This window comes from Camarhynchus parvulus, chromosome 5 (assembly GCF_901933205.1).
Source record: "Camarhynchus parvulus chromosome 5, STF_HiC, whole genome shotgun sequence".
In the NCBI taxonomy this organism is placed as follows: domain Eukaryota; kingdom Metazoa; phylum Chordata; class Aves; order Passeriformes; family Thraupidae; genus Camarhynchus; species Camarhynchus parvulus.
Genome location: NC_044575.1, coordinates 43,921,888 through 43,947,394, shown reverse-complemented (window position 1 = coordinate 43,947,394; position 25,507 = coordinate 43,921,888). Strand labels below are relative to the sequence as shown.

General features: G+C 37.7%; 1 protein-coding gene across 1 annotated transcript in view; it reads left to right on the top strand.

Annotated features, from left to right (window-relative positions):
* The window catches only part of GALC (galactosylceramidase), a 32,009-nt gene extending 15,178 nt beyond the window's left edge, over positions 1 to 16,831 (top strand). Inside the window, 10 exon segments of the mRNA XM_030949806.1 lie at positions 1,735 to 1,890; positions 3,918 to 4,042; positions 5,234 to 5,361; positions 5,817 to 5,906; positions 7,123 to 7,212; positions 7,543 to 7,687; positions 8,228 to 8,408; positions 10,632 to 10,795; positions 12,359 to 12,435; positions 14,201 to 16,831. Coding sequence (XP_030805666.1) covers positions 1,735 to 1,890; positions 3,918 to 4,042; positions 5,234 to 5,361; positions 5,817 to 5,906; positions 7,123 to 7,212; positions 7,543 to 7,687; positions 8,228 to 8,408; positions 10,632 to 10,795; positions 12,359 to 12,435; positions 14,201 to 14,344 — 1,300 coding nt within the window. The 3' untranslated portion in view covers positions 14,345 to 16,831.
* The last annotated feature ends 8,676 nt before the right edge of the window (positions 16,832 to 25,507 follow it).

The following is a 25,507-nucleotide window of genomic DNA, read 5'->3' as shown; positions in this document are numbered from 1 at the left end:
CTTAGCTCCCATTTTGTTTTGATGACAAATTTGTATTTGAAAAACATGAAACCAGTTGATTTGTTATACTAGTTTTGGGTTTTATCATAATAATATTTTACTAGTAGACTAAATTTGAGATTGATTGATGGCTGAATGGAAACGTGTGTACGAAATGTTCATTAACTTTTCTTTTTACAGTAGCTCTAAACTTTACTTACTAGGTCCCATAAACTTGCCTGACCCGATCACATGCTTCAAATGTGTCAGTTCCTTGCTTCAATTTGAGTATTTTCCATTAATCTTTATATATCTGAACCATAGGAGGTGTAGAAATAAGGGGGTTTTCTGCAAATAGATGTAGGAAGTCAGTGTCATCTACCCTTGCAAATAACCCCTCCCCCCATTCTGAACATGAAGCGTATCCTGGCAGTTTTTCATAGGTGGAGTCTTGGATCATGTCTGGATGAAGCTTAAGAGTTTTTACACTAAGTAAGGTGTATTTTCTTAACTCTGTAAGTGTAAGTTTTACATCCCTACTCTGATTCAGTCTTAGCAGGGAAATTAAATATCTCTTGTGTATTTCGACTTTTATTGGGCAGGGATATTGACACTTAAGAAATGCATTTTCAGGAGTGTAGAAAGACAAATTATTCCTTCTCTGCTTTATTTTTGCAAGCTATGCACTTTATGCCATTACAAAAATCTTTTGTTTGATACTAAGGCAATGCTTAGGTTTCGAAGCCAAAGGGGAAATATACACTAATCTGTACAGCAGAGCAGAATGTAGCTAAAATGCCACTATCTGTTACATTACTGATAGTGAAGCTGCATATAAAGGACTAGAACGTTGGGAAGTAGGTCATTGTTCACTAGAAGGAAAATAATGAAAACAGTCAGCCTAGAAAAACTGTTGTTTTTGTGTTCCTGCCACAAATGAATCAATTTGTCAAGTTGCAGTTAAGGAAATAGTTCCATTTTAGTGTATATATTAAGTATGTTCAATGAATGTGCTAAGTGAGGAAAATCACAACCCTGTTTTCTGCAAGTGGTTTGAAAGGTTTTATTTCAGTCAGCAAACCTTGCACCATGGGTCAGTGCTGTGATTGAGTATAATCAAAGTCTCCATTGGAAGAAGAGATCTCTCCTCATACTAAGGAGGACCTTAAAAGGAAAATTAGCTATCATTATATGTTTCAACTATTATCAGTTTACACCTTATAACTTCTCTAGTCCAACTAGCTTGTTTTTTTGAAACCTGAGTTTATTAAAAAAGATGTACAAAATCAGTCAAGTTCATGTTTAATTCTAAGACTTTCATGCTGCTAAATTCTTAGCATAATGCCTAGTGCTGCATCTTACTGTTGGTTTTACATTATTTATAGTTTTGTTTAGGATAGTGTGAGTTAGCATGTATTTTCTCTATTCAGCACATTATGGTAATTACCTTCTTCAAGCTCAATTTCAGGACAGAGATTTGCTTTAGCAAGCTGTGAAAATTGCATGGCATCTGTAAATCTAAGTTTAACTAAATGCTATCATGTAGCAGAAGAAATAATCTACTAATGTAAATACAATAAGCTCTGGAATGTTACGGCTCCCCCTTGTTCAATTTTCTTGTATTCCACTTGTAGTATTCCAAAGAAATTTTTTCATTTTCAGTTTGAAGGAAGTGAATCACTGCTGCTATATGTACTTCCAAACTTTGATTTTCTCCTTGTACTAAGTGCTCTTTCTTTTCAAAATATTGTGTAGGGCTCACTATCCTGGGACAAAAACAGTACAAAATGCCATATTAACTGGGAAGAAACTGTGGTCATCAGAAGATTATAGTACTTTCAATAATGATGTTGGTGCAGGCTGCTGGGCTCGGATCCTGAACCAGAACTACGTGAATGGAAACATGACCGCGTAAGTGTTGGGCACTGTTGCTTGCTTTCACGACACGGGGTGTAAGAATTGTTTAAAGTGCTGTATAACACATCCATCTGCTCTGGTGAGAAAACAGGTAAACTGAAAGTCGCCCCAATGTGGTCTGAATTCAGGTATTGTAAAATAGGAAGTCTGCTGTTCTGACCTCTTTCTGGAGTAGAAGTCCTACAAGTTTCAATGTATTCTTATTCCCCAGCACTTGATGGGGTTATGCAGTTTATGCAGTGGGTTTATGCAGTTACTTTCAGATGCCTTTGAGATTGAGTATAATTATTAAAAAGAGAATGTTCTTAAGAAGAGGTGACATTGGAGGAAAATAACAATAAAACTAATGTATCATATTTTTCTTAAGGTCTTTATCAGATTGCCTTCAGTTAAACAGATAATTACAGATGTAATTATCTAGTTTTTCCATACAACTTCTTTCGCAGAATCCATTCTTAAACATGCATGATAAGTTTACTGTTTTCTGCACATTTTCTTTCCAAACTGAAAACTGTAAAAAAAAATGTTCTCTTTACTGGGAAATTCCACAACTCAGTTTTAGAAAAGAATAGAAAATAAAGTTTGATGTTTCTGGTGCAGCAACTGGTAATCTGAAAGGAAAAGTTTGATTAAACAAAATGTAGGCATCAACATGTGAGCAAAATTGTTCAAAGCTTTTAGATGCTTTGTAACTTCATTTTGGAAAAATAAAGAGAAATCTTGTCGCTTCATATGGAATGCAGGAAAAATCACTAATACTTGTAAAGGGAAATTTCTTTAGTCACTTGGTTCCTACAAATCTTCTGTCTTCTCTGCAAGCTGAAATTTTCAAACAGGTGACTATTTCCTGCATGAATTCCTGATCATTCTGCTTGCTTCTTAATCCTCACATACTTTAATATCTTAATATCTTAATTTGGGGCAATTTTTTTCCCATTGTTTTTATATTTTTCCAAGCCCTTTCAAATTATATATGCCCATTTCTTTTGCAGCCTAACAGTGAGGCATATGTGATGTATTTATAAATTATTGTAGAACAGTTCTAAGTCCAGATGTCCAACAGTGAAGTTATCTTGGCTTGTATACTGAAAACAAAACTTTTCTGACGAAAGGCAGCTTATCTTTCTGCTAAGTTTGTTTCCTTTGAAGTTGAGTTTCCTACTTTTCTTTCTAAGTTTGAAATCAACAGAACAAGTTTGATGTGAGCAAGTTGAATTTACAATTCAACAGTTGTTTATTTTATGATCATGTTTTTGTAGACTTCCAGGATCTCTTCTGTGTGTATCTATAGCGTGATAAGTCTGTGGCAGTGACTTTAGAATGAGGCCTTTGTATGCACCTGGATGCAATAGCAAAACTGATTGACAGCTTTTGCCTTTTGCTTAACTGCTCTGTTAAGCTGTATTTCCATCCTTAAGGCCCAGAGGTCTTTAAGTTTAAAATCTTTGCAAAGCGTTTTCAATGAAACCCAAATCAAAGTGCGTGAAGTGATTATCCTTGTCAGGATGGAGCAAATACTCCTTGAGGATGGCTGGTTAAAGTTGTTTTTTGTTTGTTACTTATATGGATAAAGATTTTTTGTGGTACTTAACTGCTTCCCTACAAAGCTCCACCCAAAACTACTATCATGCACAGAAATAACCAAGCAATGACAAAAACCTCAATGAAACAACACTCAGCAAAAAGCTGTAGACTTTGCTAACAAAATTTTTTCTCTTCAGAACAGTAAAAAACCTCAAACAAAGGGAGTCTTTACCCTCAATACATGTTTCTTTTAATGTAAAACTTTTTGTGGTGCTCTAGCCAGAGAATTTACCACCTCTTTTGGAAGAAGTTCTCAACACTGATTTGCTGATTTGCTTTATTTTCCTCTCCTGCGAGTTTCCTTCGTGGGGAAGATATTCCCTCCACCCCCCAAATTGTTTTCATTGTATGCTGGAGAAAAAGGAGGAATGGATTCTTGTACTAAGTTAATCTAATACTACCCATATGAATGGAGAAAACACCTGTTTTTCTTCTAGAACAATTGCATGGAACCTGGTGGCTAGTTATTATGAGGAGCTGCCCTTTGGTCGATGCGCATTAATGACAGCACAGGAGCCGTGGAGTGGCCACTATAAAGTTGAATCTCCTATCTGGATTACAGGTGAAAATCTTGCAGTTATAAGTTGGTGATCTGACACCAAACATCACTGTATTTTACGAGGCATTTACTTATTTAGTGGTTTTATGTGGATTATTTTTTGTACCAAATTGAGGTAGATTTGTGGAAAGTTTTGTGAACGCATTAAGAGAGAAGAAAATAATCTCATTTCAATAGCAAGCAGAAAGATATAATTGCAAGGGAAATATTTACTCTTGAACTTTAGCTGTATCAGAAAGTAATAAGCTACTGCCTTTCTAGCTGTTAGTATTGAAATATTTTGATCTGAAGTGCCCGTAAAGGTTAATATGCTTTCCTATTTCCTTTCCCTTTTTTATTTTTAATCTTTAAGTATCAATCAATTCCATTTGGTACTTCTCAGTTTGCAAAAGTGGAACAAAGAACCTTTGTATTCTTTTCCTGCTTGACGTTCTTGGCTTGTGTAAATCAGCATTTCCTTGAGCTTGGGAAAGGGAAGCATGTTCATGTAGTGTCTGTGGACACATGGATTCACTGGCTACTTTGTAGTCCTGTAATATTTTACTGTCTTTGCTGCAGTTCTGTAGAGTATGCAGTGCCATGAAGGAGGAACAAGACAAATGCTTTAATTTTTGTTCTTCTGCTAGTTATCTATATTTGTAAAAGCATTAAAGCAAAACTGGCTGCAGGTTCCCATGAATAGAACAGCTGAGCAGTTGTTCCTATGTCCATATTGCTCAGGATTGTCATGATCTTGGTCATATTCTTCTTTGATAGTTTCACTTACTTTCTGAAAACCCTATTTATTTAGTTATACCTCGTGAAGTTGCCCATCTGTGCTTTCCCTGCCATTTATTTGTTAAAAAAGAAATGTTTGCTTTATTTAAAGAAAAAAAAGACTTGGGAAAATCTAAACTGTGATGAATATTCAAATGGAATGGACATGATTACTGTATATTATTTGTGCTTAATGTCTAAATAATTGCTATCACTTTTACTGTTTTGTCTGCCACAGCATTGATATTTTTAATTTTCCCACAGTAGAATTCTTTAATATTTCCTCTTATATAGGTAAATTTTGTTTTGAAAGTTCTATTATTTTCTTCCCCAAATAAGGTTTCAGTTTTGTCAGCACGTATGAGAAAGAAATTTAGTTAAGCCTACAAATGTTACCATTCCTATTAATTAATTATTGTATTCTAATTTTTGTCTCAGCACATACCACACAGTTTACTCAGCCAGGCTGGTCATACTTGCAAGTGGATGGACACTTAGAAGGAGGTGGCAGTTTTGTAGCTCTAACAGATGGCCTAGGGAACCTTACCATCATCATTGAAACTATGGTATGTGCATCAGCAATTCCAGTGGACTGGAAAAGTTACAGGAGATGTTTTGTTATGAAGAACCTGTCTTGATTTATGTAGTTCAATATCTGTGAATGTTCTTTGATACCTGTAGCTTTATTAGTGAGTTCACTAGAGGCTGTTTTTTCTATCAGAACTTAAAATACCTTATTGAGACTTCCTGGAGGCCAATGTATATGCCCTCTTTATCTTTTTATTAGACATTAGCTTTAATTGCATGACACACTGGGAGGAAGTTATATCATGTGCTTTCTTAAAATCTGTATTTGGAATAAAATGATTAAACTACTGCAAGTGCAGCTATTAAGATAGCAGTGAAATAAATTATTGCTCTTTTAATTTCAATTCTATGTTGTAGGTTTTTCATTAATGTTGCCATGTGTTGCATTCCAGTAATGTGTGTCTCTTCTGTTACATTTGTTTTTTTTCTTCAGAGTCATAATCACTCTAAATGTATCAGGCCTCCATTGCCAAATTTCAATGTCATACCTCAGAGAGCAACTTTCTACCTCAGAGGGTCATTTGTAAGTAAAACTTGAATACGTTTGATCATGTTTGTAAAATGAATTGCCATTCATAATCAAATACATGCAAGTCAGTATCGCAGGTTGCAATGTCATAACTGAAATTGTAGAATTGCTGCCTCTCAGTCTAATCATCTGTATATTGAAGAAGAAATTTAATGGGACAGAAATGCAACTACATTTTTCTTTAGAATATATTACAAGGCTGGGTGCTCTGACATGCTGACATGGTTTGTTGGGCTGGCACAGCCATGGCCTTTCTAGTTATCAGTTAATTTTCAGGGGAATAGCTGTAGTTGATTTTATATTGTAGGTTTTGTTGCATCCTGTGAAGAGATATTCTGAGACTCTCCTAGTTATTAATTTGTTTATTCTATTTTTTAATCTCACTAAAGTATATTTCCCTCTGAAATGTGAACAATACTTTCACAGTCTAAATTGGAAGGAATCATTGTTAGTTGATTCAGATGATTCCTTCTCAGAATTTGACAGTTACTTATTTAGAATTTGATTTTGATTTTTTGGTGGCAATAATTTTCTTTAGGAGGAGATAATTTGGATGATACTTTTGACAATAAAATGGTTCACTTAGGAAAAGTAGCTGAGTGTCAATTTGGATACACAGCTCCCTTTTAGGGAAGTATCAGATGGCTTATCCAAATCAAGCTCTAGGTCGCTTGCTTTGTTGTTGATGTTAGTAACTGAAAAGAAATTATAGGGGTTAGGTGAGATCAGAATCTGATAACTAATATAGTTTATATGCAGAGCTGAGTATTGCAGAAGGCTGGAGACATGTAAGCAAAATACTTTGCTCAAAAATTAAAATCAAAGATCTAGCAACTAGACTGAAGGCCTCATAAAAGTGAAACTTGTGGGATATTATTTTAGTCTGGTTACTTCTCGAAGAGAGCTTTTATCCAAGGTGTATTGTAGATGATAGAGAAGCTAAAGATTGTGTCTGTGTTTGCAGTGCTTTCTGTCTTTATAAGCAACATTAGGGCCTGTTAGGGCAATGCCTTACTGATGTATAATCTATAAAAATGTAAGGCATATGTAGTGATTAGCTGAATAAAATTGTGGCCTCTAATGTGATCAACAGCTTTAAAGTAACAAAAATTAGACACCCATAGAGGACTGGTATTTGTCAAGTTGAATATTCAAGGTTATTTATTTTGCTGTTGCTGTGTTTTAAGTTGTGTGGTGTGTTCCATTGTAGTATATGGTGCAAACCCTTCAAGTGTGGCATTCTAGACTTGATTTTGAATCTGGAAACTCCAGTCTTTTCCAGCAACTCCATCCTTTACAGGTAAATTGATCAGTTTTAATTATCAGTCCCTCTGCAGTTTCAGGTGTGACTTCCCTCTTTGGTGAAACTCCTCAACTTTCATGCTTAAGCTGCATATTTAGGGTGTGTTTTAAGGCTGTTTGACTGCAGTTTTACTGGCTGTGTACAAGTGTACCTGGAGGTAATAACAAGTTTGGGGAAAAGTAGTTTTAAAAATACCCCAGAGATATTTAAATTCTGAGGCAAGAATTTTGCCTTAAATCAGGACTTCAGAGGATCTTGACTTCAGGAGCTTGGGTATTTTGTCATTTAGTTCTTAACTTTTGCAGCTTGAGCTTTCTTCAATTCCAGGTATGGAGGGGAAGATTTTCTTTAGATCTGAATGTGGATGAAGTCTACACTTTAACCACACTCAAGACAGGATGGAAATGTGGTTACCCAGAGCCGCCTCCTCCTCAGCCCTTTCCTTCCATTTACAGTGATGATTTCAATATACGTAAGCCAGAATTCTCTTTTCCAAAAACTCCATTCACAAACAGATATAATTGTAGTGTAGGAAGGCAATAAGTTATGTTACTTGAATCATCTACATGAGGTAGCCTGAAGATCTATTTTGTTTTTGTTCATTTATACCTGTTTTTCCAAAAACTTACACCTGTATGAGTGTACACCTTACTCTTGCAATGAGGTGGTGGAGTCACCATCCCTTGATGTGTTTAAAAAAAGACTGGATCTGGCACTTGGTTCCATGATCTAGTTGAGGTGTTAGAAGATGGGTTGGACTCGATGATCTTAAAGGTCTCTTCCAACCTAGAAATTCTGTGATTCTGTGATTCTGTGATTTAATTTAATGTCATACCTGGTGTTCATGTATTTGCTTAAAAACCAGTGTCTGCTTAAAAACTTCAATTTTGGGGGCTGTTTTGATATAGCAAGTCAAAAATCTGGAGAAAATTTTCAGGAGAAATTTCTGTAAACAAGTACACCAAAGAAAAATAGTGTTTTAGAGTTGATGTTTATTTTATTTTCTGAACAGGTAATCCACCTTTCAGTGAAGCCCCAAATTTTGCAGATCAGACGGGTGTATTTGAATACTTTGTAAATGCTTCTGACCCAGGAGATCATGTGTTCACACTCCGCCAGGTGGTGGTTCAGCGGCCCATCACTTGGGTTTCTGATGCAGACCAGACCATCAGTGTCATAGGAAATTTTAAGTGGTATGTAAATATTATTTTGTAGTGACATTTGGGGAAATGTTCTCCTCACCAGTGTGAGCAGTGATCAGTTAATTTGTCTCAAGCTTCATATCTCTTGGACAGAGATCTTTCGCTTTTGCCTTCAGATTCTCTGTAGACATGTAGGAATGATGATTTAGGCACTTCTAAAAATCATTGAGCCCTGCTCAGGGCCAAAGGTCAGCTGTATAAATGACTCCTAAAGGATGGGGACTCAACCACATTTCATAATTATTTAGCCTAATGCTATACTGTCTTAGAATGTTTTGGTTTTTTTTTTGCTTATGCCCTTCTGAGCATATTTGTTCAAGCTAATTTTTTACACTAATGGATCTGAGTTGGCATACTAGAAACACCAATGTGTGCCCTGTGTTTCTTTTTTGTTAAATTGGACCAGGAAAAGGATTAATTTTGAATTACATAGTTTTGAGTTATTTGTTAGGAGTTTGATCAGTCTCCTAACTCTCAGACTATTTCATTTATAATTCAATTGTACTTGTTGCAGACTGCCATCTTCTGAGCAGTTCCTAGAATTGTGTGGATTTGATGCTAATCCTGCTTCAACCACTTTTATTTCTGGTTGAAAGTAACTGAGGTTTACTGCTTTGATTAAAGTATGGTTACAATTGTAATTCTTTCTAGGAACTAAAAAATTACTAGGAGCTACAATGATGGTAATTCAGAATCAAGCAGCGTATTTTAGAATAATGTTTATTTTAAATTAATAAGCATTTGGGAAAGAGCCTGTTAACTAATTATGATTTTAATAGTAATAATAAGCTTCGTGCTAAAAACTTTCTTTTGTGCTTAGAGGCATAGCCTAAATTCTTTTGATACATTTTTTAAAATAGCAGTTTTGTCAGGTTTTTTTTCACTTTAATTAGATCGTTGATCTGGCAAATGCTTTTTCAGAACTTGCTTCACACTTCTAATTTCAGGCCTGGAGATGTGATTGAATCACTTCCAAAGCCTGGAAGAATACCACCCTCTTGTACTTGGAGGTTGTTCTTCAGTTATCTGATGTTTTATTTTGCAGCCCTCTGTCAAGAAAAGTCTCATATTCTCCCTATAATCAACTTTCCCTCATGGAGTAAATTATACTCAGTGATTCCTATAGCAGCTACATAGGACATATTTTTAAAGTACTGTACTGAGATTGCTAAAAACTTCTATTGTTTTGTTTTGGTTCAGTTTCTTTCTGAGTCCTCATCTTCCTTTCAAAACCAAGCTTGCTTCCTGAATATTCAGTTTATTATTCAAGTTTTATTGGTCTGTAACTTTTTATAATGCTAGCCCTCAATTTCAGGCCCTCAAGTTTGCTTGCTTCATCCTCAGTTTAAGACTCAACTTGTACCTGGCTGATATTTTCAACAATGAACGCCTGCTATTGAAATTCTGAGCCAATCTTGCATTAAATTTCTCCATAGGATGATACTTTACTTCAGTTGTCGGTGGAAATTTGTCATGATTCAATTTCAGGATTGTTTGGATTTTAAACTTGTGTGTGTGAAAGCTTTTTGCTCTCTTATCATGAATTTGTTAGTGTTTTTCTCTGATGTTTTATTGAACCTGGATATATTCTGAAAGTATTACTATGTAATTATTGCTGTATTGCCTTGAGTCTCTTTATAATGGCTTAAGGGAAATGTGGGGGTCTCTTTTTTGATAAATGGCAAGGCAAGAAAGTAATCTTTTTTGTGTAATGACTATATATTCAGGACTCTGGAGCATTACATTAGAATGAAAACTCAGAATGAAACTCTGTTAGAAGTGAGAAGAAAAGTTGCTAGAATAGATATTCTCCAATTCAGTAATCAGCTGAGATGCTGTCACAGAGAGTCTTTTCACATTCTGTAAATAATTATAACTATTACTTCTTAAGTAAATGACCTTGTGGCTGTATCTGTATTACAAGTGCTTTCAGATGTGGGATGTAGATCCATTAATAGAGGGAAAAAAATTTTATGGCTAAGAGCCTTGTAGTGCAGCTCTGAGGAGGAGGAAGTTGTGTAAATTTTCTGGGTACTATTTGATGGTTCTGTTTGATTACTTTGCTTTATTCTTCTTTACAGCTCTCATTGCATGCATAACGCAGTGCTTTACTGTTGAGCTGGAGTATAATCTCAGGAAATCAAATAATTTCTAATACTGCCTATTTGAAAACATGGATTTCTTCCTTGTTAAAACACTAATCTTCTCTTACAGGGTAAACATGACAGTCACTTGTGACATCTACATAGAAAAACCTCGTGATGGAGGAGTGTTTATTGCAGGAAGAGTTGACAATGGTGGGATATATGTGAGAGATTCCAAAGGAGTTTTCTTCTGGGTTTTTGCAGATGGCACCTACAGAGTCACTAGTGACCTAGGTGAGCAGTTCTTTGCAAAAGAGGATGCTGGCATATGGACATGTCATTTTGATAACTTTGATAAAAATAGGTAACATTCAGATTTTATAGTTCATTTGTCATTACTATGAATTTAACCTATTGGTTCTAATGATGGCCACATTTCATATGTGGAGAAAGCATCTGAAGGCTGCTGGATGGCCCATTTCTCAGGCTCAGCTTTCTGGTGTTTTTGTTTTTTCACTGACGTCTGCTTTACACTAGAAAATATGAACTATTTTGCTTTTTATAAATACTCTGATCCAATATTAGTTACAGAAAGATTTGACCTGTATTCTTAAACTATGCATGAGGAAAATCCCGATTGACATGAAATGGCTTTTCTTAGAGAGCAGTTCAAGTCACTGTACTTACATCTGGCTTAAGTGATGATCATAAGTGGCCTCCTGTTTCCTCAAATTATGCATCCTCCTGTTAGTGTAGCTCAGTGGAGTTCTATTCGTGATGTTAACATTCATGTGTGTTCATCTGTAGAGCACTTGAAAGGCACTGGCCTATTTAGTTGTTTAAATGCATTTCCTATCCCTTCAGGAGTATGAATTAAAATTTTCAATAGTTTATGGTGAGTCAAATGTATATTCTAGATCTACAATATATCTGACAGGATATATTTTTTGTGTGTGTCTCTGTGTTCCTTTCCACTTCTACCATAGACAGGTAGAATAACAATGGTTTTAACATAGCTTCTCTTTACATATCACTGCTCCCTAGGAAAACTTTGCAATGTATAATTCCATAAAAACTTAAGTCACAGCTGTATGGAAATACATACTTGTGCTTAGGATCGACTCAATTTTCTATTTGTAATAAGACCTAACAACATTGCCTGATTAGTTTCCCAGGCTGTCAGAAGTAATTTTTCCTAGATGAAATGAGTGGATTTTGATCAATCACCCCATTATTTCAAGCTGAGACTCTTGTTACACAATATGATAATTTTTTCTGTACAGCTATTTTCAGTCATCTTTATATTTTTCTAGAAGGGAGTCTGAATGTTAAATTATGTTGCAGTAAAAACTGTCTACTGAATAAATGAAGACTTGCAGCACTTAATTTTTTTCAGGTCTTCATCTTCCCTCCAGGTGTCATTCACACCCCATTTTTGCTCAGCTTAAATTTTGGGTAGAACTAAGCAACGCAATAGTGTGGCAACTGAAACCCTGTGATTTAAAATTGTTACAGGCAATAAATAAACAAGAAGGTCTATAGAATGAGCAGAGCAATAGCTACTGTCACACTTCATGAACCTGTACTCTTCATAGAGTGAATCCTCATCTCCTGCCAAATTGCCAAGAGCATTGAGGATTTCAGTGACAAAGCAGTTCTGGCAAAATAGGAGAATGTACTGATAGTGCAGAGTCTGGGTTTGCATATTAAGCCTTCCATGCTGCAACTGAAATTGGTAAAATGTCAAATCTGAACACTTCTGGAAAATAGATATTATTATCCTTTTGCTGGCTTAGTATTTATCAGTTTCAGCAAAGAGCTGAAGTAACACTTTGCTAACTTAAGCGTGTTTTGCAGCTGGAAAAGAAATATTAATGAAGGGACTTGCTGGTGTCCGGGATAATGCATGGCACACACTCACTCTCAACATTCAGGTAAGGACACAGGAAAAAAGCTAGAAAAGCAGTTATGAAACTTCCAGTCCTAAATAGTTTAGACAAAGCTGTGCTATACTATTGATGGTGTACTTATATTAGTTTACCCTATCAAAACCAGAAACAATGTCTGTTACATTGAACTAGTATTAAAATGCACTACCAAGTTCTGCTGCCTGTATTGTAAAAGAGATCTTGAGAATCTGTAGAAGGTATGGAAAATAACTGGAAAGCTGAATTGAAAGCTGGAGGTAGAAGGGTCAGAGAGGCAAGTCTCTCACTTAATCTGATGGAAAGATGATGGCCTGGCTTCCTGTTCTTAGGACAGTCAGTAAAATACTAAGGTAGCCTGTGTAACAAATCTGTCTCTCACCAGTTCCTTTTGCAGGCTAAGGCCTTGTATGTGGAGCTAATAAAGGACTGGGAAACTCAGATTAGCTGAGTTCCTTCTCTACTGTGTTGGAAGAGCACAGGCATTGTGCTACTGTATAAATGGGCTGCAGCTAATGAGAAGCCTGTCTGCAATTTTGTCCTTCCCTTCCACTTCACCTTTTTTAACCATAGTGACTTGGGGAGGAAAGCAGCCCCAAACTGTACTTTAAATATCCCTGTGTGCTTTGATGGTGTGTCATTGGTGCAAGTACCTAAAAGGCTTTAAGTTCCTCTTCTGAATGCCTAATCCCTTTGTCTAATGTAACCTTTGCAACTCCAGCTGGCTTCAAATGTGGGGAATCTTGGCTGGGGATTTTTACTACTGAAGGTAACTCTTAAAATTATGCACCAAGTCCTTCATGCTAGAATGCCACTGAGTATTAGAAGCTGTTTTTTGTCTCCTGTACTGTCACATTTGGAGACAAAGGGACACTTGCCCCTAAGGCATTCACTGAAATAGATGAAGTTTGGTTTTGGCTTTCGTACAGCTACATTTACGACAATGGTTGCCATCTGTAAAATGGGCCAAGACATTTGGTTACTGAAGATGAACATTAATCACTTAAAACTCAAAACAGTGTGGGTAATTTCAAAATGACAATGCTTCTAACTTCCATCTACATTATTAAATATTTTGAACCTCTTATGGCTTGATGCAGCATACTATGTCTTTGTACAGAGCCTTCTTTAAATAATTCTCCCACTGACTCCTTGAAAGACATTCTTTGCTTTTACCTGTGTCTATAATTGTTTTTCAGATTAAGAAATACAAGTAAACTGAAGCACTTTTTTCTAAATACTGTTACTACTGTTAAGTGGAACACACAAAAGATAAATTGTAATTTTTCTTGAAACTGTTTTGTGTCTTGAAGTGGCTTGAGTAATACTTGAAAGTTCTCCTGTCTCCTCTTTATTTCAGCTTAATTACTAAATTACATCTTTCTTTACTTTTGACTTCTGCCTCATTCTGCAGTAGCAGTGCAAGTGTATCATAGCACCTTAAGAAAGTTGGGCTGTTTTGAAAGAGTCTGATACAAGGAAGAGGAAAACCAGTTTACACTCCAGGTTCTACCCTGAGTTAGCAAAGCTGTGAGTAGGAGAAGAGGAGCCTTTAGTGTGTTCACTATAAAGGCATTAGATCTATTCCACAGAGCTGATAGACACCAGAGGACTCTATACAATATTTAGATGCATCTTTGCATGAAAAATGTGTGAAATGTAGTTGAAAGTTGACTTGACATCCTTCTGCTTTGTCTTATCTCCCATGTTAGCAGGCTCGGTGTCTACACAGAACTTGGATTTTACAAAGCTAACATTTTCCTTTTTTTGACAGGGCAACTCTGCCTCAGGACTGTTAAATGGTTATCCTCTCTGGGAGAATGTCACCATTTCCAAACCAGGGAATGGCTGGGCTGCCCTCGGAACTCACTCCTTTGAGTTTGCACAGTTTGACAACTTTCACATTGAAGCTTGCTGAGGTGGCTTTGGCATTTGGAGAACCTGGTTCTCGTGTTACTTTGAATAAGAGCCAAGTCAAACTGGAGGAGAGATGAGGGCTAAACTGTCATTGATCTCTTGGCAAAGAGTCTGGATTCAGTCCGTGGTATTTGTTAAAGGTTTACTTGAGTAGATATCAACATGATTGTAGCTTTATCCCCTATTGCTGTGGGATTTTTGCCCTTCAGTTTTTGGGGGTAAATTTTAGTTCAAGGTAATGATGAAAACAAATTTTTGGATTTAAATATCTTTTAATAACAACATCTTAACTTACCAGCTCACTTCTAAGATAACTTTAGAAGTTAACAGAAGACAGATTCATCCTAAGCTGCATTTTTTAAGACTTCTCTATTACGTCCATTGCTTTCACTGTGAAAGAAAGAATTAAATGCCAGTAAGCCTTATGAGCCAGTGGGCCTCATACTTTTGTAGGTCTATCATTCTCAAATTTCATTTGGATAAAGTACCTAGACTTCCTATAGTAAAAAAAATATGTTTTGTCTGTTTTTTTTGCTACAGTCTGTGACTAGACATTGCAGTTCTCCAAATGCATTTGATTACATCTTTCAGCTTTCATTGCCAGCCCTAAAATATATCCTATTTTCAGTGGAATGGAAATGTGCCTTATGACTGATCAGGGAGTACAGCATGTGGCTTATTTCTAATCTACCTCCTCTTTCCACTGAAAGGGTTGAAATGGAGGAAAAGATACCATAACTTACAGTTTGTTGATGATAATATTGTGGGGTTTTTTGCATAGTACAAAGAGTAAAAACATTGCATCATGGGTATTTCCATGTCAGGTCACATGTGGAAACTGGCCTTTTGTTCCTAGAAACTTGGGCAAACATGTCTCTCTTTTGATAGGTTTAGAGCTTTGAACAGAAAATAATTAAAGCCTAACAATGATATTTAGTTTATTATATTACTGTGGCACAGAGAAGATATGGATACTATCACTTCCTGGTATAAAAGAAATTTAAAAAAAAAGTGGTCTTTGCCTTTGAGTGCTTGCAAACTGATTAAAAGGTATATAACAGTTGGTGGACCCAGAGGGAATTGTTTAGTGTGCCAAACAGTGGTAATGACACAAGAGTATCTTTTTTTAAACTTTTCCTCAGTATCGTGGAGTGAAGTTCAGAGGATAATTCAGATCTTTGGGAATGGAGGGATTCTATTTAGCTGTTGCTTCATTTTATTTTTCCCCAAGTTACTGTGTTATAAAAAAAGCAATTAATTGAGAACATGAGGTACTGAATGGGTTTTTCCTCACACCCATTTGCAGTTCAATTTGCTCCAGAATTTTTCTTGTTTGTTGTTGGTCAGTTTGAAGGAAGATGATGTCCATTCCCTTAATGAAATGTACTTCCTGTGTCCATCTACTTTTCACATTCACATCCTGTTTAATTGACAAGCAAGTTGTTCCACATACTTGATAAGGCTCTAATAGCTGTATGAGGCCATTTGTAGCAGGCAACATCTGGAGAAAAAGATTTTCAGTGTAGTTCGATTTATAGAGATTATTGTTCTGGTCCCCTTTATTTTGAAGGCTGATTCCAATAATTGTTAAATTCAGTCTTTGAAGTTGTCATCTAATATAAAGTTAATGTTATATAGATCATTCCTGGAAAATTTTTATAAAGGTGATCTTCCATTTTCATTTTTGGAGAAGAGTTCTTAAAATTCTGTCTCTAGTAAGTAAAAATGTTATGTCTTTTAGCTGTTATATTGATACTACTTATTCATACTTGGAAATTTCATACATGCCAGTAACCTTGAAAAATGGCTTAAACCACTAAACTTTAAAACTCTAGTAGAAGACTTCCAAATGTTAAGTAACTGTTTACTTAAGTGGGTGAAAAAGGAAAGGCAATTTTCCATGTAATTTTCAAGTATGGATGCAGATCTGTTCATTGCTTGCTTGATTTCCTATGGAATGTCGCTGGTCACTCCACATGTGAAAGAATTTGATTTTAGGTCCTCATATTCAGGTAATATGAGTATAATAATCTCAGAATAAATTATTTTAGCTGTGATGGATTTCTGAAGTTGGATGCTTCTTGGAGACTTCCTGGTAGCTTCTGTGGCTGCAAGCAGAGAGATCAGCAACGATGCAGTTATTCCAAAGGAGCTGTCCGTGTTTTTAACTTTCTAATGCACTAGTGTAATACACTATACTGTTATATTGTGTACTAAACATTATGTATTTTATCACTGGAAATGTTGATTTTTTCCCCCTAATCTTAATTTACAATGTTGGAGGATTAAAGTGTTATGAACAGAGTAAGTGATTTAATGGTGACATAATGTTATTCATCTTTATATGTCTGTAATTCTTCACCCTTCAGTAGACTGTAATATGTTTGGCAATAACAAGCTGTCGGGCTTTTCACTGAGGGGTGGATTTATGTTGTTGATTATAAATGCTAATCATTCCAAATGGACAAATAAACCACTTAAAAACGCTTTATTTGTGCAGAATGCTTCTGTAAAATGGGTCTTGTTTTTCTCCAGCAAGAAAGCTGACAATTTTTTCATTGTGATTTCTGATAAATATGCTTGACATTAACTTAATTGGATTGGAAGAGTATAGCCAACCAGTCCTTATTAAAAATATCTCGAAATCCATATGCATTAGGACTTGTGCTATTGACGAAATGATTTTCTTATAGAAATATACATTTTGCTTCTTTCTGGTTTTTTGATTTGGATTTTTTTAAATTTAGTGAAGGGAATTAAATTGTATTTGAGGACCAGTGATGCAAAACTGCTGAGTACTAAGGTCATGTGAGATTTAGCTGAAAGTCAGTTTCTAGGTTTGGAAAGAGACAGTGTTTTAAGGATGTACTTCTGTGGTTTAAAGGCTTCTTTATTTTGAATATCCTTTTGAATCTGTCTTCAAACACATTATTTTCTTTAAGCTAAACTTAAACTTTAGGGTTTGATTTTACATGGAAGGGAGAAATTCCATAGAGCTAGTTATGTTTCCCGGTTCCCATTGTACCAGTAGATATGGCTTACCCTGGAATTATTGCCTTCCAGCTCTGTGCTACCACCTACACAAACACTGTATCAAAATCAATTCTATCCCTTCTCTGCCACCCCACCTTTCAGGTTAGATTTGAGCAGTTCTGGGATTTTCAAACTCATGCAAAACACTAGGACTCCTTTGCTTTAAAATTACAGGAGACTCTTTAGGCTCCTTTTGCAGCTGCCTCCTTGTATCTCTGTATCAAAACTAAATTTCTGCTTCCAGATTTGATTTGGAGTGGTAGTGGTTTGCTTTTGCCTTATAGAATCAGTTTTACTGCATCATAGCAGCAGGTTGTTTCTTTTCACTTTATAAATTTTCATTGGTTTACCTGAAGTTTCTATCCAGAGTCCATTTTCTGGAGGGGAGTGGGTATTATGAATTTAACAATCATAATTATAGCTGTCTTATTTCAGGTGGTATGGCCAAAGAGGGACAGCACTTGGAGACTTTATTATCCTCTCTTTGATGTTTTGGTATTGTTGTTTGGTTGGTTTTTGTGTGTTTTTTTGTTTTTTGTTTTTTTTTTTTTTTTTTTTTTTTTGGGTTTTTGTTTGTGCTTTGGTTTTGTTTGTTTTTAAACCCTTTGTAAGTACTACATTCATAGAAGTCTAGCACATGCTGGGAGTGGCAGACAGGCAGGTTGTAAAAACCCTCTAGTTTTGAAGGCTTCCTAGGCTGGTAGTGGAATCATCAGGTAGCTTTTTTAGAATTTTGAGTGTAGTGTGCGTTGAAAAGGCAGCATGAGCAAATTCCTCTTGCTGTGCTCCTTCCATTTATGCCCAAGTGTTGCTGAAACAATAAGGGTTGTGTTTCTAGAACTTGTGTTCTAAAAAAAGCCCAAAAGGCCCCTAGTAATTGAGGAGAGGAAAAAGTGTGCTGCAGCAGTGTAGCCAAGCTTTTGCTGTGTGCCAAGATACTTCTCTGTGGTTTTCATAGTGGCTAAGACAAACAACTGTGAAACTCTGGTTTTCCCCTCAAGGAATTACGTTTGGATAAGGTTAGAAACAGACACACAACCCAACACCAATTTTGTCAGGGGCTCCTGGTAACTTTGCAATGAGTGCATTAAACCTCACTCTTACTTTTGTGTACCCCAGGCTAAACTTACACATGTCTCAGGAAAGCAGACATGAAAGTATCCTAAAAGTATTTGTTGGGGTGTTGACTTTTATTTTTGTTAAAAATGCCTTTTCTCTTGGTATCAAGTGTACCTGACTGAGTTTGACTTCACTTAGTGCAGGAAAACAGTAATCTTTGGTTTTACTGTGCTCACAGAGGCATTTCAAAGATATTACTGTTGTAGGGGGTATCTCAGTACAGAATTAACTTCAGGGTATGCAAGAGGAAACTAAACCTAGCGTGTAATATTATTCTAATGTTATGCAGCTATGGTCTGGGAATCCTTCATGGTCCAAAATGGAGGAGGTAACAACAAAATGACTATTTAAAAAAACCAAAACAGCATCACCAACAAAACCCCCCCCCAGCTGCACACATGTTCCCAAATAGTGCAGGGAAAAGCAAAGAACAATCTGGATTTAGCTTGGCTTCCTTTGTTCAGTTACTGCTGGAAAACACAGCCATCTTCCTTACTGTTTCCCATGGACAATGATTCAGTTAAAATGCCTATAGAGAACACAAGACTTCATTGTTGCTAAAAAGCAAATGTTGTTTAGCTAATCATAGGCACTGCTGTTTCCCAAAAACAGTGGAATCAGAAAAGGTTATAAAACATAAGAACAGGTTATGCAGCTGAAAGGCACGTCTGTGAGGTGTGACTCAATCCCTCTCCTGGTTGCAGAAGATTTCTTCCCTGTGAGCCTAGCAGCAGAACTTTATGGAAAACAGAAGACAAATATTTCTCTGTTACTGCCACTCCCACTTCCAAGTTTTTGGGAAGTTTTTTGTACATTGGCCAATCTGAGATCACTCAGGAGTGACTCTGTAGCCTCTTAGCTTGATTATATAGTGTTAACAGTCATTTGAAAGAGCAGCTGGCAATGGCTAAGAGCAAATCCTGTTAAGGATGTCCCTATTCCCTTCTGATGTGATTGCTCTTGTAGTGGGAGCAGTAAATGGTAGTGTTCACTGGCCAGAGATCAGGCAGGTTTTGTGCTGAACAGAGGTGCACACAAATGGCTCGGTGCAGAGATCTGTAAAGCTTCACTGGGATCCACAATGTCTCTGGCATGAGCTGCCTGTTTCCTGTTCAGTCTGAGATTGCTGTTTAATGGTTCAGCTTAATTTTTTTTTTCTTGCAGCCCAGCTGATACTTTGTCCTAAATCAATTGTTTTGCCAGCGTTATATGGAACATGCTCATTGCAGCAGGGCAAGCCTGTACCTGAAGGAGGAGGCTGAGAATACCCTGTTGATCATTCAGCCCATCTCCTTGCTAGACAGACTGTACGTTTTTAGGACCTGCCTTAGTAGAGTGCTGAGACAAAAGGGTGGCAGAGCTTCCACTTCTCTTTTGTAGATGGCTATTCTATGGATTTGGGGACAAACAGCATCATTGCTTTTGTTTATGATCTGTGTAAGGGATGCAGGGCGATCATTCAACTTTTCTTCCCAATTCATGATAAAAGCAAGGTTGCTACTGCAGAATGTATCTTGTGTTTATTGAGCTCTAGTGTTTACTTGCAGGATGGACTGAGCCCTTCATGAAACACCTGTGATTCTACCTTGAGAAACAAAATACTTTGATTAGATGAATGCTTTCATACAGATACATCAACTGTGAACACCCACTTCCCAAGCCAGTGGGAGTTTCTTTTATGGTGTTGCTTCACATGGGAAACTCATTTCAAATACCATAGTATGATACAAATCTTTTTTCCTAAATGTTAGTTCTAATAAATCTTCACAAAAAAAATCCAGCCTCCCCATATGTAAATACATTCAGTATGTATCTTGATTTCATTTTGCATTCCTGATTGTACTTTTAAAATGGTGAATGCTTCTCAAACAAATACTTAGCCACATGAAAATGCAACAATCTTCATCTTTTGAACAGTTGAATCTTTTTACCTCAGTATTGCAGCTAATTATATTTTTCTTGTGCTGAATCTGAATACTGTCACATCTCTTGATTTTTACAATAAATAAAATTAATCTAAACCGGCTCTGCAAGGAGGTAGCAGAAGGGCCACCTAGACATCTAAAATTTCTTGTGGTGTTATAGCCCCCAAGGCACAAGTCACCTTACTTGTATTTTTCCTTTCTCCCACACATTCTCCAGTGCCATGTAGGGTGGCTACCTGGGTAACATCCTCAGTGATTGAAGGTGGGTGTTTTTATTCTGTGTGACATGGTGACTTGGGAATGATAAATGCCAATCTTCTGTACCTTCTCTGTGGAGCTCAGCCTCCTGGAAGCCAGGCAGGTTTTTGATCACTTTTTTTATACAATCAGGCACTGGAATGTAATAGTCTGGAGGATTTTCTTTCTTTTCCTTTGAACCATGTTTCTTTGTTGTTTTTAATTTTTTTAATTTTTTTCTTCAAGAAGCTTCATGCAGAAAGGGTACTTGGTTGCTTTTATTACATCAAAACTTGATTACAGTAATTCTGTGTTCAGCAACCTCCCTGATGAGCCTACACTGCATCCTCAGATGCCTTTGAAGACTTCTGCCGGCATTAGTTATCTGTACTCAGTCATTTCAGAGGGCAGTTTCCCTGAAAAAGTAGCTAGTTTCTTCTACAGTAACATGCTCATTCTAAGTGTGATGGCGTTTTCTGCCCTTTGGTCTTTTAGCCTTGCATTTTGTAACTGAAATGTCTTTTTCTCCCCGATTCTACCACTTCAAAAGATGGTGGGCCACATCTTGCTTTAATCTGCAAGGACCTCAACACCATGCAAATATTCTACTGCAAATGAGAGAAATATGTGTTTCATGCTCTAGAGAGTCTCTGTTTAGGTTTCTCTCTGTTGGGACAGTGCTCAGAAATCAGAATATAATGAATTTGTGTATATACTGAGTTTTCAAAATGTACTCTTCTGATTTTAAGTGATTATGGAGCATTGTGTATAGTGCTCCTGGTATTTGGGTTTTTTAATAAATTTAAATTTACTACAGTTATCAGAGCTTTAAATGAGTGGTGGATGGAGGTCTGGAGTACCTCCTAGCGTTGTTCCTAGGATCATTTCATGTGCCTCAGTTTCCTCATGAGGAAGCACACAGGAATACCATGGCACTGAGCACTCTTGCTTAGTAGACCTCAGTAGAAACAGAGCTGCTGCTTTAACTTCCTTCCTACAAAGACTTAATGTGTTAGTGGGGACAACACTGATTAACACCTCAGTGTCACTTCCTGTTGAAATTGTGAGGAAATGACAGCCCTGAGAACAATCTGCTGAGGGTGTGCCTCTGCTCTGTGTTAGAGGTGGTAGGGGACTGGAAGGAATGACTTTATTTTCATTTCAATCTGCCACTGAACATGCTGCCTTTTTTGTTCTTTGTGTCTGCATAGAACAGGGATAATGCTCTACCTAAGGATAGTCACACTATGAGTGGGGGTCTCTTCAAGAGTTTTGAAAAGGACTCCATTGATTCTGTGTACACTGGAACCCTGTGGGTTCATAGTCCAACAGTCTCACAGTAGAGAAAAAACAGGCAAGAGTGGTGGAATCAGTGAGTTGAAACATAACATCACTAACAGTTGCCCACTCCCTGCAAGGAGATCTGGAAAAGTTAAGGAAACATGCTGTGCTTCAGAGTTGCCTTCCTAGTGGGGCCAGTAGAATAGAGATGAGCAGGATAGCTTGGAAATGGCTTTGTTTGATAGAGAAACACAAAGTGTAATGATGTAAAGCTTACATAGTGTCTTCTCAGAGTTGGATCCGTCCCTGTGTATTTAATATGACTTAAAAAGGCAGGAGGACTGTTATTGCATCTGTAAAAACCTGAGTTCATAATATGGTCTCATGTCCAGGCTCTCTCCTTTTCTGCTGAAAAAAATGATGTAAGTTGTACCCAGCAAAAGAGCAGAATGGCATGAGAGAAAAACAAGGCCAAGTCCAGTTTTCCATCTGCAGTCACATTTCCTCAGTGTTTTCCTGAAGCTAATGAACACTGCTCGCATTATTGGGTGACTATAGCTACTTCTTCTCCTCTGTGTCCTGTGAAAAGTCTCTCAGTCCTAACCAAAACCAGATAAACAACAATGCTATTCCAGTTCACTGAGTGTGACTGACACGGTATTTGAAATCACCACTCGGCCCAGACAGTCAGGAGGGCTAGCTCATACTTCAGGCTGCAAAAAAACCCCACCTCATTACAGCAAGTCTGATCTGTTCTCGGAAAAAAAAAACTATAGTGGTATCACAAAGATTGGTTTCCGAATGAAAAATTGAGGTTTGACATGAACCTTAGGACTTTTTATCTTTTGTGACAAGTTCGTAAAGCAAAAGGGGCCCTTGCAGTCTGTGCTGGAGGCACTAGATGGCAGTAGAAGCATGGCTACAGAAACAGCTGCCTTGCGGGCTTTGGGGCCAGCCTCCCTGAGCCATGAAAAACGAGGAATGAAGGCAGCTTTGCTTGAGAAGAAAGATAAGGCTGAGACTACGGGCGGCCTTCTGTGCACAAAACTCAAGGCTTCCCTTACAAGGAATACTAATTCCTCATTTAATAATTTTGCATTGCCTTAAAGCAGATTAACCTACAAAACCCCAAATGCTTTGTAAAGTGTCTATTACCTACAGTGGTTTGTCTGGATCTAAACCATTAGATGAAGAAAAAGCCAATTTCTAATTGCTGCCAGTGGCATAGCTTTTGTGTGAGTCTTGGTAATTTTAAACTCTTGTTCAAACTAAGAAAGGATCTGCAGTGATTATTTTTAGAGTACAACGAGTTTGCTCTTCACTGCTACAGCCTATATCCTAAAAGCTTCTGCCATGCCCCAGCCCCACTGTCAGAAGGTCTCCGTGTGAGCTGTGTGCAGCTGTGTGAGCTCTGAGGCTGTCTGGGAGAGCTGTGCTCATGTGCAGGTGGGATCACAGGGTGAAACCCCAGACTCGAGTGGAGGAGAATGCTGTCCAGGAGCTTTTTACAGTGTACAGCTGCAAGATGGTTATTTCCCAGCAGTCTGAGGTTTTCTGAGGTGTGGGGCTCATTTTTCTGCTGAAGTTTTAAAATATGAAATTGATAGCTTGAGCAGCTGCAAGGGATGGAGACACTGTGAGAAGGAAGCAGCAGATTTGTACTGAGAGGAATTGTCATCCAGCTTAGACTTGAGCAAGGCAGTCCTTTGCTCAAAGGGCTCTGGAGACAAGGAAAGGCAGCAGCCCTGTAAACATGTGAAGGGGGGATACAAAGATCATGTCTGGACTTGGAACTGACTGACTTTGGGGTGATCGAGAAACTTATGAAAAGAAAGAGGTCAACAGTGTGAAAGCAGAAAGGGAGGATGGGTTTGTCCATTAGCAAGCATCTCAGAACATCATAATCTGAAATATGGGAGAGGTAAATGAGCAGTGATCACTGGGAAAGCAATTCACTCCCTCATGCCAGGTTTTCAAAAGCTTTATGTGCTGTAGGTTAATAGCCAGCTATTTGCTATTTGCTTTCACTCTGAATTAAGCCCCAGGCTTCTTGAGGTGATGTCCTTCCCTGTCCCTCACAGACCCCCATGGTCAGGCAGCACAACTCTGCACATCAGTGTGGGCTATCTCAGCTCAGCCTCTCCAGCAACACCTTACTCAAGGAAATCCTTAGTTATGGGCTCCCTGGTTTTCTTTCTGTACCTTTGGCATTATTCTAGAAAGAGCCTACCTGGATGTATGCAGGGACTGGGAAGCAGAAAGTCTTTGTGTAAATTAAAACAAAGATACAAGATCCTGACAGGAAAAAGTATCACTATGCCTTGTCTTCTGGGAAACAAAGTGAGAAATGTTTCTGATTTTGACAGAGATTGTTGCAATAACTAGAGGATGTGTGAAACTGAGGTGGAGGCTGTTCTGTAGTCCTGTTTTTATGTAAGGCATCCCTGAGGTTTGCTCTTTAATGGGTGGATATATCATATGTGGGGTGGGGAGACTGCACAAGGCAAGGACTTTGGTGCTTATTTGTCTTTGTCTTATGTGGCTCCTAAGACCAGTATTTAATGTGAGTTTCTGTGGGAGAAGAAGATAATGCTTTCTGTGGGAATGTCATGCCCCTCTATCTAGTGAGAGGTAAGGTCTTTTTTGAAAAACTAGAGAAATTTTGATTATTGGTTTATAATCTTAATACTGTCTGGGTATTTCTTTGTCTGTTTGCTTTATGAAGTTCCTCTGGTTGTTTTTACAGGCCTTTAGGTGCTCTGTGCCTCAGGGTCATGTCTCTTTTCCTTGTTTGCTCTGACAGAAAGTGATCTTCAGGAACATCTCAGGTTTTCATTTTGCTTTTCCTTGCTATAACTTTAGTCTCTTGTGCAAAAGTGAGAAAGAAATGTGGTTGCTGAAACTTTGACAGGTTTTCCCTTTCACCCACAGTGCTTTGAAGGCAAATTGCTTACCAAAAAACGTGCTTGGATAAGTGAAGGATATGCAAGAAACTGAAAGAGAGATCCCAAGGTACGTGGCCTGTTGGGGACAGTGGTTCTTTGCAAATATCTTTGGAGCAGATGAGTAACAGGGCCCTGTCTCAGCCAGCAGGATAACACCAGGATGACTGTGCTTTGTATAACCAGGGCAGGCATGCAGCTTGGCAGCCTGTTAGCAATGTTTTGGAAAATTTTGAAAAGCTCCTCCTGCATTATTTAGTGAGTGAATTTTTTAAGACAGAGCCTTTAGCTCCTGCGAGAGAGGGAGGAGCCTGGGCAGGATGCTGGTGTAAATCTGTTCTTGCCAGTTGCTGGTGGGAGCTCCTGTTGCTGGATTCCCCACCAGGAATGAAAATCCAGCTGTTTGGGCGTGGTGCTGCAGCACTGTGGGAGCTCGGGCTGCCCTGGGCTGTAATGCAGAGCACAGAGCAGTGAAGCTGAGGAGGAGGAGGAAGAGTTCTAGTAAGAGAACAGAACTACAATCCGATGCCTCAGAAAGCTGCGCATAGCACTCGGCAGAGCAAACGCTTCTGAGGGCTGTAGTGTGGAAAACACCACACCAGGAGCAGGGCTTGTGTCAGCCCCTGG